At 39.1% G+C, this 17123-nt stretch overlaps 1 protein-coding gene across 1 annotated transcript in view; it reads right to left on the reverse strand.

Moving 5' to 3' along the window:
• Positions 1 to 12292: 12292 nt before the first annotated feature.
• LOC135083755 (muscle segmentation homeobox-like) overlaps positions 12293 to 17123 on the reverse strand; it is a 33330-nt gene continuing 28499 nt past the window's right edge. Inside the window, exons 2-3 of the mRNA XM_063978496.1 lie at positions 15944 to 16128; positions 12293 to 12981 (exon numbers count right to left, since the gene is read on the reverse strand). Coding sequence (XP_063834566.1) covers positions 12721 to 12981; positions 15944 to 16128 — 446 coding nt within the window. The 3' untranslated portion in view covers positions 12293 to 12720. The remainder of the gene's footprint in view (positions 12982 to 15943; positions 16129 to 17123) is intronic.

The following is a 17123-nucleotide window of genomic DNA, read 5'->3' on the forward strand; positions in this document are numbered from 1 at the left end:
ATCTTAACGGCGGGATAAATCTCGGAGCAACATTCTAACGTCATTATTAAGGCTGCGCCGCATACATTATTGTCCAATCATGTTGTATTCCAAACATACTTATGGATGTAAATATGGTGTTATATTTTAATGGGTTTGAATGCGCGTTATCAAAATATTAGTATTGGTAGTAAATGTTAAGTGAGATTTTTTCATATTAATTTACTTCTTCTAAAAAAAACACACTGATTTGAGAGCTTACATGTTACTAATCAACTACGGATTTAAAATAAATCCTTACGAAAATAGGATAACATAAAGTAACCGATTATTTAACAATAAGATAAGAGTGCATGGACTTCACCTGCACTAGCACTCACTTGTCCTACTTTGTAAAAAGTAACATTTCCTGTAGGTGGACCGACGACCTGATAAAGGTAGCAGGAAGGTGCTGGATGCAGGCCGCTACAAACCGTGTGATGTGGAAGTCATTGGGGGAGGCCAATGTTCAGCAGTGGACGTCCTGTGGATGAAATGATGATGATGATGAACATTTCCTGTAATAAATAAAAGGAAGGGTGACTGAGTTTCTTCTGTCAAATTTTCAGCAGTTTTCAGTAAGTTATGTACTCGTATACTTACTTAACAACTTTAAAAAGAGCCTACCTATATACCTATGCGTCCCGATCTTGCATTGAAAAGGCAACCAAAGTATCATTTAGGAAGACTGCTAGATTGATTAGTGTGAGTTTACATCAAAACGTCCTCACTAGTGAGCGCGTTGAAAACTGACATTAAAATGTATGAAGGATTGTACAGCGCCCCTAGCGGAAACGTTCAAAAACTAAAATTTTCACACATTTTTCTAACGCGCTCACTAGTGACGTCGTTTAATGTAAACTCACACTCAGCCCTCTGTATACTGTGTCCCAATTTCACAAATAAACACAATACTGACACTAGAAGTGTCTGACACATGCCAACGAGCGATTGACCGGCAAGTGTTTTATGGCTTCCTGCGATGCGCGGGCGCCGATAACGGGCTATTTCAGGCCATGAATGAAAGAGAGGTATGAATGACGGTGTTAATTGCGCTATATTTAATGCATGCCAGATAAATGACAATCGATGTTGAGGAATTGTTGAGCGGAGAATATTCTGTATTATTTATATCCAAAGTTAACTACAGTACATATTGTTTTAAACTTTCATGGTCACTAACATAATTATTATTACTGACGGGACTGCTACCATGTACCTTAATTTTGAGTTTCCGATAGTTATTTCGGCACTGTTGCAAGATCGCGTCATCGCCATGGTCACGTCACTCCGTGAATTTATCTACACTTACCTTACTTATTGCCAAATTAAGAAAATGGACAAGGAGATTAATGTCCCGAAACAGTGGTACTGGTAGGGTTAATACTGGGAGGTATAAAAGTGCGTTTTAAAGCCTACTTGCAAAAATAAAAAAGTAGTAATATAGCAAGGCCCGATTGACCGACGACCTCATGAAGACTCAGGCGCAAGATGCTCTTTAGCGCTCCTTCAGGAGCTTATGTCCAGCAGTGGACTAAACAGTCTACCAGTAAGTACAGTCGATAGCACAATAGAGATTTTAGTTGCAAACACGATAACTTACTAGCCTAGCTAGATGCAGACCATCAATTTTTAGTAGGCCGATAGTTGGGCCCGATTCCAATTAGTATGATGAATCGGCCGATACCAAATCGGTGTAATGTGCACACTTTCATACATCTCCATACTGATCAACAGCCCGACCCAACCATCGGCTGACAAAAAGTTAGTAGTCTGCGGCTCAGCAATCAGCAACTGCATAAAACATACATAGTGCTTATTATTTTAAGTGTTAATTATTTGATTAATGACAACGGTAACCTCCATATACCTACTAGAAAATTTTAATATCAACGTGAAAGGAAACCAAACCCAGTAATGTGTTTATGAAACAGCAACAAATAGTTATGAAGACAGGCCTACTTGGTTTTTTAATGCAATTGTAATGACAAAAATTACAGCTAGAAACTGCAATAAATATTGCCATAATTACAACTAATGCCCTGTTAACAGTACGAAAACATTACAACCAATAAATTACAATAACACTACCAGCAATTACCAGTTGCCTCGTTACCTAATTCTTTACCAGCAAAAACAATGGCAGGTAATTCGCTAAGTTATGTCTAATTATTTTAAACGAATCCGATATTTGTTTGCGGTAATAAATAACGATTGATTGGACCATTAACACCCACATCCGAGGGAAACGATGTAGGCTATGGAAGTCTATGCGGTAGACTTGATACGCACAATCTTCTTCTTGTCGTGTCGACAACAAACCTACACAGTGTTAGCCCAAAACTCCGCTACAAGAGTGGCGTTGTCAGTAGCCTTCATTAAATCTTCCTGCGTGCAGTTGTTTGGGCACGCAGGGCACGACATCATGGGCTCGTCGACTGGGGAACAAAACCACACTTGCACTCTAAGTTTGAGCCATCCAAGAATCCCCACCTGAACAGATTGTCCTTACTACAGCCGACCTGCGTCCGAAGTCTATTCAAAGACTTCCTGGTAAGCCAAGGGAGCTCGTGTTAGTGGACTCTCAGACGTAGGGATAAAAGGGCAGGAAAGATCAGCTCTCTCACTATTGTCAGCATAGAGATATAGAGAGATGCCATCTAATGCGCTGAGTTCGAAACTCAGTGTCGCATTAGAAATTCACACACACAAAGTAATCAAAATATGTGCTCATTATCCACTGCGGTATCAGTACTCAACGTTCGAATAATGTTTAGTACTACGCAAGCAATGTAATCTGTTTACATTATGACGTCGCTGCTGTCATCATTGCTGTCTCGAGCAATGTGTTCTATATTTGGGCATATTGCTGCGACACGGCCCCGCCCCCTTGTCACATCTTCCTTTAGTTTCAGTGATCTGTGGCGATGCATGCCAGTTTATAGATTTTTGAGAAGGGCTTACTGCATCACTCTTCATTATGTAACAGTTAATATTCGTCCGTTAGTTTACAACTTTCCCTAGAACTTATAAAGCCTGAATATAGGCGTGTATTGAGTACACACTTACGGTTTTGAAACGCTGTTATTGATGATTAAGTTCTTCATATCATTATGAATGAATCGGTTGATGTGTAGGCAATTTAGGATTGAATGCTTCGAACTTCTAATTCTATTAGCTAAAGCGTCTTACGTATTCACAAACATTACAATGAGGTCTCATAGTGCGCGACGCACAGGGCCACACACAAACCAATCACAGAGTTCAACGCTGTGCGTTCAATTTGCAACTTCACATAAGCAAGCATCGTTTGTGAATGCGGGTGTTATTTTTCTTCTGAATATTTTGATTTCTGATCTTCATTCGTTTCGAACTCCTTTCTTGTTATTCTAACGCCCGTATTCACAAACGATACTTGTATAAGTGAAGTAGGAAATCGAACGCACAGCGTTGAATAGAGCTCTGTGATTGATTCGTGTGTCTTCCTGTGCGCCCACGCGCACTGTGTGTGCGACCTCATAGTAATGTTTGTGAATACGGGCGTAATGTGTAATAGTTTTCATTGCAAGCTGACCTCTGGTACTTTAAGGCTGAGTTGCGCCATCTTACTTTAACTTTGACAACGTCAAAAATCTGTCACACTCCATACAAAAAGCACCAGTTATTGTTATTGTTACGGTTATAATAAAATAGCGCAATCCAGTCTAAGATAGGAATTTTAAGTAGGAATCTTCTAAATTACTTTCAGACTGAAAATCCTCTTCACTATCACTGTCTCTTGACTCTGTGACTCTTTTATCTTAACGTCCCTTTACGGAGCAATAATTGTTACAATATAATTATAATGGTCGGATCAATAAATTACAGTGTCACATTAATTATTAATGATTGAGAAATGCGTCTGACGATAAAGACTTTAATGTCTTTCAGATTATTGCCACAGTGGAAGTAAATGTAATAAGACCTCTACAATCCGGTTGTGTAAGGCTCAGTTGCACAACCTATCTTTGACCGTAACTTTGACGATAACCGTTGCTTTTTATATGGATTTTGACAGATTTTTGACGTTTGTCAAAGTTAAAGTAAGATGGTGCAATCCAGTCTTAATTGCGCACCCGTCAGCCTTGACGTCACATCGACGCTCTGGTGAATAAGGAAGAGTCGCATTTCAGCGAAGTGCGCAGCTTTATTTCAAGCTGGTTGGCCTGGCGAACTTCGTACCGCCAATAAAAGTTCTATTCTATGACCATGTTCATCAGGGGCAATGTAGGATTCTAATAGTGAAAGATTTTCTTAAATCGGTCCAGTTGTTACGGAGCCTATTCAATACAAATTACAAACAAACAATGTAATATCTGTCCTCTTTATAATATTAGTGTACGGGACTATTCCCGCCTCTTGTTCCCACCGCTGCAACTTCTGTGTAGCCAGGATCTATACCTATTTATAGTGTAGAAGAAGATTGTCGGTCCACCGAGTAGGAGGCTTGCTTACGACCTTTTTCAGTCCTGAAAATGTAATAAGGACAACAAGGACAAATCAGGTGATGTTTTTGCTGCAAAATCACACTCTTAGCGTCACATAAGGTAATCAGAGTGTTTTAGTAGTACCACGTGGGGTACTACTGCCTACTTTTACTGTATATTTGTAGTGAATGGAATAACAATACGCGTAATTTGTATAAATGTATATGTTTGTCAGTTCATGTCTCACTATTAAGAGGAAAACGTCTAATTTAAATTAATTGCAATGATTTCCGTTACAATAAATAACAATCAGGTCAGTGTCTATAATGTTTTTTCTACGAAAACAACTAATGATTAATTTTGTTATTTCGTTAAACGTATTTTTTCTGAATAACATGGATTTATTATCTTTGATATTTTATTGGAGATAGAAATGGAAGTAATATGGTCTTCATACAATTTTTAAATTCTGTAATTTGCTGATGTGCCAAATAAATGTATTTTATTTCTTTCATGAAATGAAATAAGTTTAAATACAATGTGAATTTTCACTATAGTAGGTATAGTTGTTAAATTATATTATCAATGCTCACACGCGAACAGTTCAAATTGCTCGCGTTCTTTCGCTGTTGTTCGCCGAACTTTCGTCAGATACGTCTCTAAGTTCCAGGGGAAAACTAATCTTGTCATTTACTATTATTGTGTCTCGTTTCTGGACATTAACCCTGGGTTGCACCATCTTACTTGAACTATAACAAACTTCAAAAGTCAAATTCCATACAAAAACACAAGTCATGGTTACGGTTAGAGTTAAGGTGGTGCAACTGAGGCTAAGGCTGAGTTGCATCACCTAAATTTAACCGTAACTATAACTGGTGTTTTTGTATGGAATTTGACAGATTTTTGACGTTTGTTAAAGTTAAAGAGGGATGGTGGAACCCAGCCCTAAAGTGTTAAAGTTTCAGCATTTTTTTGCCAACAAAGCGACGGATTCACGACCAAAAAACGTAATAACGAACTTTATTTCGGTCGTTAACACGGTATGTACTCACAATTCCCATTAAACCGTAAGTAGTGGTTTGTACAAACTAATTTAGTACTAATTCCCTGTCACGTCCCATTTCGCGGGCTCATCGAGCTTGCCGCATCATTTGGAGCAAATTAATCTGCAGCGAGCATCGTGTGTTCGCAATTACTCTGTAATTAAAAATAACTTATTCATTTAGTAAGCTCAAGGATGTGGGCGGGGGAGATCAGCCAGGCCATTCTTTTACAAAAAATAAGTCTTATCTTATGGACTAAACCTGTGAACGATATTAAGACATATATCTAAATTTAAATAACTCAAAGGTTACTGACTGACTGACATAGTGATTTATCAACGCACAGCCCAAACCACTAGACGGATCGGGCTGAAATTTGGCATGCAGGTAGATGTTTCACGTAGGCATCCGCTAAGAAAGGATTTTACGAAACCACCCCTAAGGGGGTAAAACGGGATCTACGCGTACATAGTCACGGGCGGCCGCTAGTTCGTCAATATTATGAAAATAAATAAATAATTCAGAGAGAGTCGCGACTCGTCGCGTGTTACATGCTTTAGATAATATGAAATATTATTTTATGTTGTGAATGATTTCGATTTTGACCAGTTTATACCAAATATGAACATTATTTCCTTAATTATCAATGGAAGTTAAGTCTATCTACATATAAAACTACAACTTTTTAAGATAAGGTACCTAACTAAGTGTTGATGGAAGGAAATAGGAAATAATGAAATAGAACAAGAAAACATCAACCTTGAAGACTTCATAATCTAAACATCATAAAACTGCTTGCCCCCACTGTTGTAGCAGCATATTAGTCGAAACGTCAGTACTCAATGGTCTTCATAAAAATGACACGTTTAGACCCGTGATTGTGAGTGAATACGCACTCATAGGCCACATATACCATCCTAGAATGCATATTAACAAAGTAACTCTGTCTGTCTGTCTTCCTTTCACGCCTAAACCACTTAACCGATTTTGATGAAATTTTGGCATAGAGATAGTTTGAGTCCCAGGAAAAGACATAGGATAGTTTTATCCCGGTTTTTGAAACAGGGACGCAAGCGTAAAAGTCTTTCTGTGACAGACAAAATTCCACGCGGGCGAAGCCACGGGCGGAAAGCTAGTTATGCATAAAAAACAGTTTTCTAAATTCAAAGCTTCCTTAAGCTTTTCAAACTCCTTGCTCATTTATTTAAGCTGTGCCACGGCTCTTCGCTTTAATTGCCTAAATTAATCACATGTAATGTACCGTGCCTGTTAATTTTCAGGCCACAGGGGCTGCCTGTGTGTTGGCAGCATTGGCCACGCTCATTGGGAGCAAATCTCCCGCGCAATTCTCGGGCGGGAATTCGATCTGTCATGTTGCCAGTTCGATGCTATTCTAATTTCAAATTGGTTTGCTTTTGTTTGGCCGTTGAAAGGTATAGTTGCGTTCAGTCATTTTAACCTTTAGGTACTGAGGTGGATTTAATTTCACGTAAATACTGACGTGGGGGCCTGAGAGGCCCGTACATATGTGTGCTTATATTTAAAAATATATAATCTTTTTAGGGTTTTATGTTTAATAATTATTAATAGTGGTTATATTTAAATACATTTAAACGATTTTTATGTAAATTATTTGTTAATAAGTACGTATTATTTCAATATTTAGAAAACATGTAGCATTTTTTGGCAAAAATCTCATGAAATCATGATTCACAAAGTTATCATGAAAAATATTAATAAATTCAACAAATCAACTTAGAATCTTAATTTTCAATAATCTTTTTAGCTAATGATATATCATTAATCCTAATATGAAAAAGGGGGAAAAAAATTACACACATCAAATAGTGCGAATTAAACACAGTCTGGATAAACTTGTTTTGCTCAGTGAAGGAAGCCATACATGTTTTTAAAATGTAGATTTCACTTGAATCTTCAAAAGACATGTATGGGACTTAGTTTCATTGTTTAAATCTTGATAGACAGGTACAGGCATATCATTTCCTAACATACGTGCCAAAAACTACTGCTCTTCTATTTTTCGTTAAATGCTGGTTATTTTTACTTCCGAGATACCGCTTTCTCTCGGACGATGTACTGTGGGCTCCATATTATAGATTTTTTCAAATTATTTTAAGAACAGACGACAACTAAATGAAAGCTATAAACAAAAAAAGTTACGCCAATACTGAGGTGGGGGCCTGAGAGGCCCACAAGAAACTTTAAAATTAATTTACCTACTGAAATTGCGCGTGCAATCAGGTGCACAGTTGTTGACAGCCTCGACGCAATGAAACTCGAAGGTACTAAAAGATTCGCGTGTGTCGTGCACGTGGGAGAGGAGAAATTCTACAATTTGACTTTTTGAAGGCCTGAGAGGCCCCCACGTCAGTAGTTAAAGGTTAATACAGTTTCTCAAACTAATCTCGTCTAGCGTCGACTTTGAATCCAATTTTTTTTCGACCCCGAATTATTTTAATTTTTTTTTATCCACAACGAGGAAGCTCTTGGCCTGTATCTCACCTGATGGTAAGTGACGATCAGGCCGAAGGTGGAAGCGAGCTTCACCCGGAATCCTCAACCACGGAGGAACTGGCTATATTTACCTCTAACTGCCGGAACACAACAATGCTGTTAACATTGTTGTTATGGCGATAGACTTAGGTAAGATGGTGGTAGCTAGCCAGGCGGACTTAGAACAAGCCCTACCACCAACCAAACCGAACAGAAAAATCTGCCCCCACTGGGAATGGAACCCGGGACCTCTGCGTCTGAAGCAGGTGGTCTTACCACTAGACCACAGAGGCGGTTAATTTCAGTAAATTTTACAATATTGAGTATAGTAGAGGTTCTAGCGTTTAAGTCAGTCAGTGCCTGGGGTATGGGAGCGGTACAGTAGAGACTTAGACTTAGGCTGGGTTGCACCATCTTACTTCAACTTTGACAAACGTCAAAAATCTGTCAAACTCCATACAAAAACCATCGGTTATCGTTAAATTTACGGTCAAAGTTAGGTGGTGCAACTCAGCCTTAGACGTAGTATGCTCTATCACGTCAAAATATGTCAACGTCACCCCTTCCGTGCCGCTCCCATACTTCGCACTGACTGAGTTAGCGCTAAACCTAAGATAAAATTAAAAATAACCCCCTAAATAACTATAACACTTTTCTGGGCTTCTTACCGCTCCTTCTATGCCTCCAGCGACCAAAATGGGGCATAATCGCCCACTTTGAGAAAGACTATAGTTATGATGTGATAACCCATGTTAATAAACGTTGATGTATTTATGATCTAATCTCATGAAAATGATTAAATTCAATAAATCTATCAAATTCACATTATTTATTAGTAATATATCATCTATTTCTATTTCTATAGTTCAATTATTTAGGCCACTTTGGGACAGCATATCAGCCGGTGCTAATCTAACCTCCTTTAAAAGATCTCATAATTATACATACATTTGGATTTTGCATAAAACTTGGCACTCATTTAGATCTTAAGTCTTTTTTCGGCGAATCCCACAGCCAAGCATAATCTTTGTATTGAACTTGGCTCTCCTTTACCTACTACATTTATGTTTTTGGTGGGATTTTATAAAACAAAGTTGCTTTCCTGTCTGTCTGTCTCTATGTATGCTTAGATCTTTAAACGCTACGGATTTGATGCCGTTTTTTTTTTCAATAGCACTTGAGAGGAAGGTTTTTAAGTATAATTTGTACCTGTGCGAAGCAGGGGCGGGTTGCTAGTTATAAAAGCGAAACCTCAGAAACTATAACACCTACAAACTTGATTGGCAAGTAGGTAGGTTCCTTACAGGATGTAGACACCCGCTAAGAACGGATTTTACAAAACTCCACCCCTAAGAGAGTAAAACGGGGGTTGGAAATTTGTACTTATGAAAGTCCTGTTTTCACGCGTACGAAGTCGCGGACACAGCTAGTCTAAATATATATAACTCAAAGGTGACTGACTGACTGACTGACATAGTGATCTATCAACGCACAGCCCAAACCACTGGACGGATCGGGATGACTAAAATTTGGCATGCAGGTAGATGTTATGACGTAGGCATCCGCTAAGAAAGGATTTTACGAAACTCCACCCCTAAGGGGGTAAAACGGGATCCACGCGTACGATGTTGCGGGCGACCGCTAGTAATATTATAATTGCGCACTTTGTACACAATTAACCACTTATATACTTACTGTAATCACCCAAACTTATGTAATACCTACCGCAGCAGCTGATCGCTTGATGACTCCGAGTCATCGTATGTAGAGCAAACAAATCTTCGCTGTAGGTAAATCGTTAGCCATAAATTATAAGTGATAAGTGATAAAAATTGTTTTCGGATTCATCAGCAAATTTGGATATACAGGTTGATCTTTTTATGGCGTTGACAAACACAGCTCAGTGACTGCATTTTGGTGGTAAATCTATGTGGCAAAGTGGTGAGAGGATGGGTAACCTTAAATTGCAGAATAGACACAAGTTAGGACTTATTCAGAAAACACGTTAAAAGTTGATCCTGGCTAATATTTATCACTTGCTAGGTTAGGGTGGTTTCTTAACAATGTGACTCTACCTTTAGCATGATGTGAATAACCTACTTATGTTTGGCCACTCACCTTATTACAATCCTTCCACCTGGTTGAAGTACCCCATAGTTAGGGTTAAGCCTATGCCCAACAGTGGGACGCATTTACAAATGCTTACTTTGTTTTTCTATTAAGGTCAGTCTTCCAAAATCATTCAATACTTTTCCTTTTTATTGTCTAAACATTTTCTTTATTAATCTTTCTTATTATTTTATTTCTTAAATACAAACCTTCCACAAAGAAAAATCATCCTGTACGTATCTTATCAATGCATATCTCTAGACCTGACCCCGCTATCTGACAATTAACTTTAATGGATATATTTAAATTAGTGCTCCACACTCAATTGACAACATTACTATCTGCACTGATAATACCCGAAAAACTATGGGGTCCTACTGCGAAAGTCTATAGTAATACTTGACTCTATCCATCTCCCTTCCTCATGCAATGACGGAAAATTCAATGTGTCGAAAATACTTTTCAGGGTTGACCCTCTATCAATACAACGACGGCACACCAAACTAAATAATTAGGCATCTTATGTGCTTGCCATTGGGGCTATTTCGCAATGAAAAAAGTTGTACATACTTATCTGCGTAGACTACGTGATGTTTTGAATTTACCAACGTCTAAAGTTTATGTTTTTAACTTAATCTCGAATGTAAACACGAGCATAATAATTAAAAATAATAGCGGTAATCTTTTGTTTCAGATACCCACACCAACAAGTAGGTAAGTGTTTTCGACATTAACCTAATTACGCATGGGAACGGCGCGGGAGGGGTGACATTGACATATTATGACGTGACAAAGCACACAAATCTGTGGGTCTAGACAAAGTGCAAATTATAATCGCAAACTATATTATAATCGCAAAATGCGTTTTGTCTAGGGGGGCTGCCCCCCTAGACAAAACGCACTTTTTGATCGAATCGAAAATCGAATCCGTCAAAACTCCATACAAAAAAGGGGCTTTTCGACCACTTTTCGACTGGTTTGCGATTATAATTTGCACTTTGTCTAGACCCACAGCCCCCTTAGACAAAACGCACTTTTTGATCGAATCGAAAATCGAATCCGTCAAAACTCCATACAAAAAAGGGGCTTTTCGACCACTTTTCGACTGGTTTGCGATTATAATTTGCACTTTGTCTAGACCCACTGAAGCACATTTAATTTTGAAGTCTAGCTGACGTTTGACGTCCCAAAAAAGGGTGTTTTTGATTCCCGTGCCACACTCATTCCTCAGGCATTAACTGAGTTAAGGCTAGACTTATAGCAAACTAGCTGACCCGGCGAAATTTGTTCCGCCTTAATGGCAATAAATAAGCAGACTTTTTTTTTAATTTCGAACGGGATAAAAAGTATCCTATGTCCTTCTCCTGGCTCTAAACTACCTCCCTGACAATTTTCAGCTAAATCGGTTCAGCCGTTCTTGAGTTATAAATGGTGTAACTAACACGACTTTCTTTTATATACAGGGTGTTTGGTAAATGGGTATATGAGCCGACACTAGCCCATGTTAACATGGGCATATAAATGGTATGGTGAAGTCAGAAATTTGATATCACCATTTTAATTTTTTTAATTTTCATACAAAATAAATTTTATAAAATCCGATTTATATGAAAATTAAAATAATTTAAATGAAGATATCAATTTTCTGACTTCATCATACCATTTATATGCCCATGTTGACATGGGCTAGTGTCGGCTCATATACCCATTTACCTAACACCCTGTTTATAGATAATAACTTTATAATCATCAATCTTAGTTTAACACAGATTGACAAAGTTTTCACTCGGAAAAAATGTACCTACTGTCTTACGTGAGTCTTGAACGCTTTTCAAAAGTTTTGATAGACACTACACTATCGTTATGTGCATGTATACGTACACACACAAGTAAAGCTCACTCGCTTTCGTGAGTTGCAAGAACTATGCAAAAGATACCACACAACCTTGATGCTAATGTATAGTCGAGACGGATAATCACTCTGTTAGAGAATAAGGTTAATTCAAAAGAGATGATCCAAAAATCCTGATGTCAAGAGAACTGCATTACCATAAGTAAGTAAAACAAGCGTTTCATTATGAAAGAAATAATATATTTACAATATAGATAGACATAACAATGTACAAATTGAAATATATTTACAACAATACTTTACACATCCCAAACATGAAAAAATCCAAATAAATCTTGTACTGACATTAATATAACTATACTTTTGGTAAAAGGTAAAACTTTACCTATCTAAATAAAACTAAATAATATCTCTTTAAATTAATACAAACATCTTATAGTGCACTTAAAACTATACTTAAATTAATATTTACAAAATGTACAATTAATACTCCTTTGTTCGTGCCGTCAGCAAAAAAGACAAAAATTAAGTTTATAATTTTTCTAAAACATGGCCGATGAAAATCATTTCGAATTTTAAAAATGGAATAACTTACAATTTTCTCGTCTTCGAAATTATATTTTTTACTCAACAAATGGCTACATTAGTCTATTATTCCATGTTGACAGTGTTTTAAAATTTCAAATATCGAAAATAGAATGTCATTTTATTTTTTAATTCACTGCGGTGCACTCGGCGCGTTTGGCGATGGGGAACTAGAGACAGGTGGTTGAACCATGGCTAGATGCGGCGGCATGGCCATGGGGGGTAGCGGACGCCCGCCCCCCATTAAGGGGTGGGGGTGAAAGTACTGCTGGAGCGCCGGGTGGGGGTACAAGTGGTGGGGGTGTCGGGAAAATTGCGCCATTTTAAGTTTCTCGATCTCCGCCTCTTGTACACGCTTCGCTTTCGCCCGCCGGTTTTGGAACCAGATTTTTACCTGTTGGCAAAAGAGATTTGATGTTAGTTTGTTTTTCAATGATTGGACCCATCCTGACTAATTTGCTGAGTCAAGCGGTCAACAGAACCTAGAGACAACTATTCATTGTACAGATAATATATTTTTAAGTGATTTAAAGCTTATTCTATGTAAAATTTAGATATTTATGTAAGTACAGCGTAAGCAGTACTTAGTACGATAGGAGTCCTTGGTCGTATCAGACAATATGGGATATACTCGTATGTACCTACATAATGTAGATAAGTAGGTAATGATAATGATGATGCTAAATGAAATGGAGTGTAAGCAAAATTAGTACTAGTTTTATAACAGGTATTATTATTAGTTAGATCTCTAAACTGAGCAATTAATTTGTATGTTTATTTATTAACAAAATGCGACCATAAAAAATTTCGCTTTAATTATAATGCTTAGAGTATTGGGCCATTTAATTTTACGATAGGCGCGAGTATAAAATCACAGATCACTTATCGCATAATTTTGCGAATAGAAAGTCCAATTCCAAATAGCTGACCAAGTTTCAAACGTTTTAATTTTCTCGCCTCAATGTTTATAGTTAACAAATAACGTGAATAGGTATTGTTTATTTGAAGGCTCCTATTCACAATCATGTTGATTTTGATGAAACAAAAAAAATGAAATAAAAATTGTAATAAAATTGCTAAAGGTATCACTGAAAAGCCTGTATTTTGATCAGAATAATAAATACCTGTTATAATAAAATAAAAGTTGTGACAGTTATGATCTAAGTTGTAACAACACAATTGTCATCATCAGTGAATTTATATACGTTTACATATAGAACACTAACGTACTGGGACAAACTTGACCTTCACTGGTTGGGTTATTCTTGGCGGTAAAGCTGTAGATCCTGGCTGCATAAGAATTCACTGGTGGGGAAAAGTAGCAGTCCCGAATAACGTACCTGTGTTTCAGATATACCGAGTGACGGCTAGAAGGCTTAGTGTGGCCAAGCTTCCACAAGGCGGACTATCTGGTGAAGGTCATGGGGTATACCTGGATGCGAGTAGCGCAAGACTGGTCGTTGTGAAGATCATTGGGGAAGACCTTTCTCCAGTGGAGGCAATTTAGCTGAAACGATTGAGCGAATCGCTGACATACCTGAGTTTCAGACAGTCCAGGTGACGAAGAGAATTCTGCTCTCTCCGCGATGCTAAGGTACTGCTTCTCCACGAACTTGCTTTCAAGCGCTCGCAGCTGCTGTGCGGTGAAGGGCATACGAGGCTTGCGGTTGGGCTTGTGCCTCGTGATGTACGAGTGACGCGAAGGTTAGAGGAAGCATACCAGTGTTTTGGGGAGAATCCTGTTCTTTCGACGACGCTGAGGTACTTGAACTTCATGAACTTGGCAGCAAATAAATACAAACGTAGAAAGCTAACATACCTGTGTTTCAGATAGTCCAAGTGCTGAGAAGACCATGATCTGGCAGGACTGATCGTCGTAAAGATAATTGGAGAAGACCTTTCTCCAATGGAGGCAATTTGGCTGAAACAATCGAACGACTGACATACCTGAGTTTCAGACAGTCCAAGTGACGAAGAGAACTCTGCTCTCTCAGCGATGCTAAGGTACTGCTTCTCCACGAACTTGCTTTCAAGCGCGCGCAGCTGCTGCGCGGTGAAGGGCGTACGAGGCTTGCGGTTGGGCTTGTGACTCCAGATGTAACAGCACGAGTGACGCGAAGGTTAGAGGAAGTATACCAGTGTTTTGAGGAGAATCCTGTTCTTTTGGCGATGCTGAGGTACTTCACGAACTTGGCAGCAAATAAATACAAACGTAGGACGCTAACGTACCTGTGTTTCAGATAGTCCCGAGTGATGAGGAGATCACGATCTGGCAGGACTGGTCGTTGTGAAGATAATTGGGGAAGACCTTTCTCCAGTGGAGGCAATTTGACTGAAACGATTGAGCGAATAATGGATCGCTGACATACCTGAGTTTCCGACAGTCCAAGTGACGAAGAGAATTCTGCTCTCTCAGCGATGCTAAGGTACTGCTTCTCCACGAACTTGCTTTCAAGCGCTCGCAGCTGCTGTGCGGTGAAGAGCGTACGAGGCTTGCGACTCCAGATGTAACAGCACGAGTGACGCGAAGGTTAGAGGAAGTATACCAGTGTTTTGGGGAGAATCCTGTTCTTTCGACGATGCTGAGGTACTTGAGCTTCACGAAGTTGGCAGCAGATAAAATACAAACGTAGCTAACGTACCTGTGTTTCAGATAGTCCGAATGATGAAGAGACCACGGGCTGGAAGACGCAGTGTGGGCAAGCTTTTCACTAGGCGGACTGACTGTCTGGTGAAGGTTATGGGCAGTACCTGGATGTGAGTAGCGCAGGACTGGTTGTTTACAAGATCATGGGGGAAGACCTTTCTCCAGTGGAGGCAATTTAGCTGAAACGATAGAGCGAATGATGGAGCGCTGACATACCTGAGTTTCCGACAGTCCAAGTGACGAAGAGAATTCTGCTCTCTCAGCGATGCTAAGATACTGCTTCTCCACGAACTTGCTTTCAAGCGCTCGCAGCTGCTGTGCGGTGAAGGGCGTACGAGGCTTGCGGTTGGACTTGTGACTCCAGATGTAACAGTACAAGTGACGCGAAGGTTAGAGGAAGTATACCTGTGTTTTGGGGAATATACTGTTCTTTTGGCGATGCTGGCTGAGGTACTTCACGAACTTGACAGCAGATAAAATACAAACGTAGCTAACGTACCTGTGTTTCAGATAGTCCGAGTGATGAGGAGACCACGGGCTGGAAGACTTGTTGTGAGACACTAGGTGGACCAACTATTTGGTGAAGGTCACGGACAGTACCTGGATACTAGTAGCGCAGGACTGGTTGTTTAGAAGATGGGGGAAGACCTTTCTCCAGTGGAGGCAATTTGGCTGAAACGATTGAGCGAATGATAGATCGCTGACATACCTGAGTTTCGGATAATCCAAGCGATGAGGAGAACTCTGCTCTCTCAGCGATGCTAAGGTACTGCTTCTCCACGAACTTGCTTTCAAGCGCTCGCAGCTGCTGTGCGGTGAAGGGCGTTCGAGGCTTGCGGTTGGGCTTGTGCTTGCGCAGGTTGCACTTCAGCTTGGCCGGCTCGCCGTTGGCGTCTGTTGAAGAAGAAGCGGTTAGTTATGATAATCAGATCATTTAGTCTCCACTGTAGGAGCAAGACCCTCTCAAAAGCAGTCTCGCCGTTCGCGTCTATTGAAGAAAAAGAATTTAATGGTTCATAAATCACAAATTGTCAAATCGAAAGTATTCAACTAACAACTGGAATAATAACGAAAAGAATCTAAAATGATTACCATTTTAAACTTTATTTAACAATACATACTTGCTTAATTTATTGAAAGAGCAAAAGAAGATTATATTGAGTTCACAAATAAATCTTTAGCAGATACTTAGTACATTAACACCCGTATTCACAAACGATACTTAAGTGAAGCAGAAAATCGAACACATAGCGTTGAATAGAGCTCTGTGATTGATTCGTGTGTTTGATTCGTGTGTCACCCAGTGCGTCCACGCGCACTGTGAGACCTCATAGTAATGTTTGTGAATACGGGCGTTTATACTTTTGAACAATGTGGTAAGTATTCGAAACATTAGAAATGTATCCCCCGTCCCCATTTAGCATGCCCAAATCCATCCACATCTCAATAAAACGAAACAATCCAACCCAAGAATGCCGCTTCATTCATTCGCTAATAAATCGCATAATAAAACTCATATAAAATAAGAGACGCAGGAAGCAACCGCGCGCCATTCCCGATAAAATCTAAAAAGAGGTAATTTTTAACTTATTTAGCGATGAAAACAAGTATTAGTAAGCTAATCGTTTAGTTTAATAGCGGTGATATAGCGGTGACGTAGAAAATTTTGATTTAAACGCCCACGCGCGGTTTTGTCCGATGCGAATTGAGATAACATTTCGTCAGAATCGTATTATATCGAGATATTTGGAAACTCGATTTTAATTGTGCCGTTCGGTGGCGCAACTTTTGATTGTTATCTTCTGTTTTGTCTCTGGTATTTTTATCTAAACCAATACAGATGTTTGTCCTAAATTCAAGGTTATTAGGATTTTTGCACAATAAGATGC

Source organism: Ostrinia nubilalis, chromosome 24 (genome assembly GCF_963855985.1).
Source record: "Ostrinia nubilalis chromosome 24, ilOstNubi1.1, whole genome shotgun sequence".
Taxonomy (NCBI): domain Eukaryota; kingdom Metazoa; phylum Arthropoda; class Insecta; order Lepidoptera; family Crambidae; genus Ostrinia; species Ostrinia nubilalis.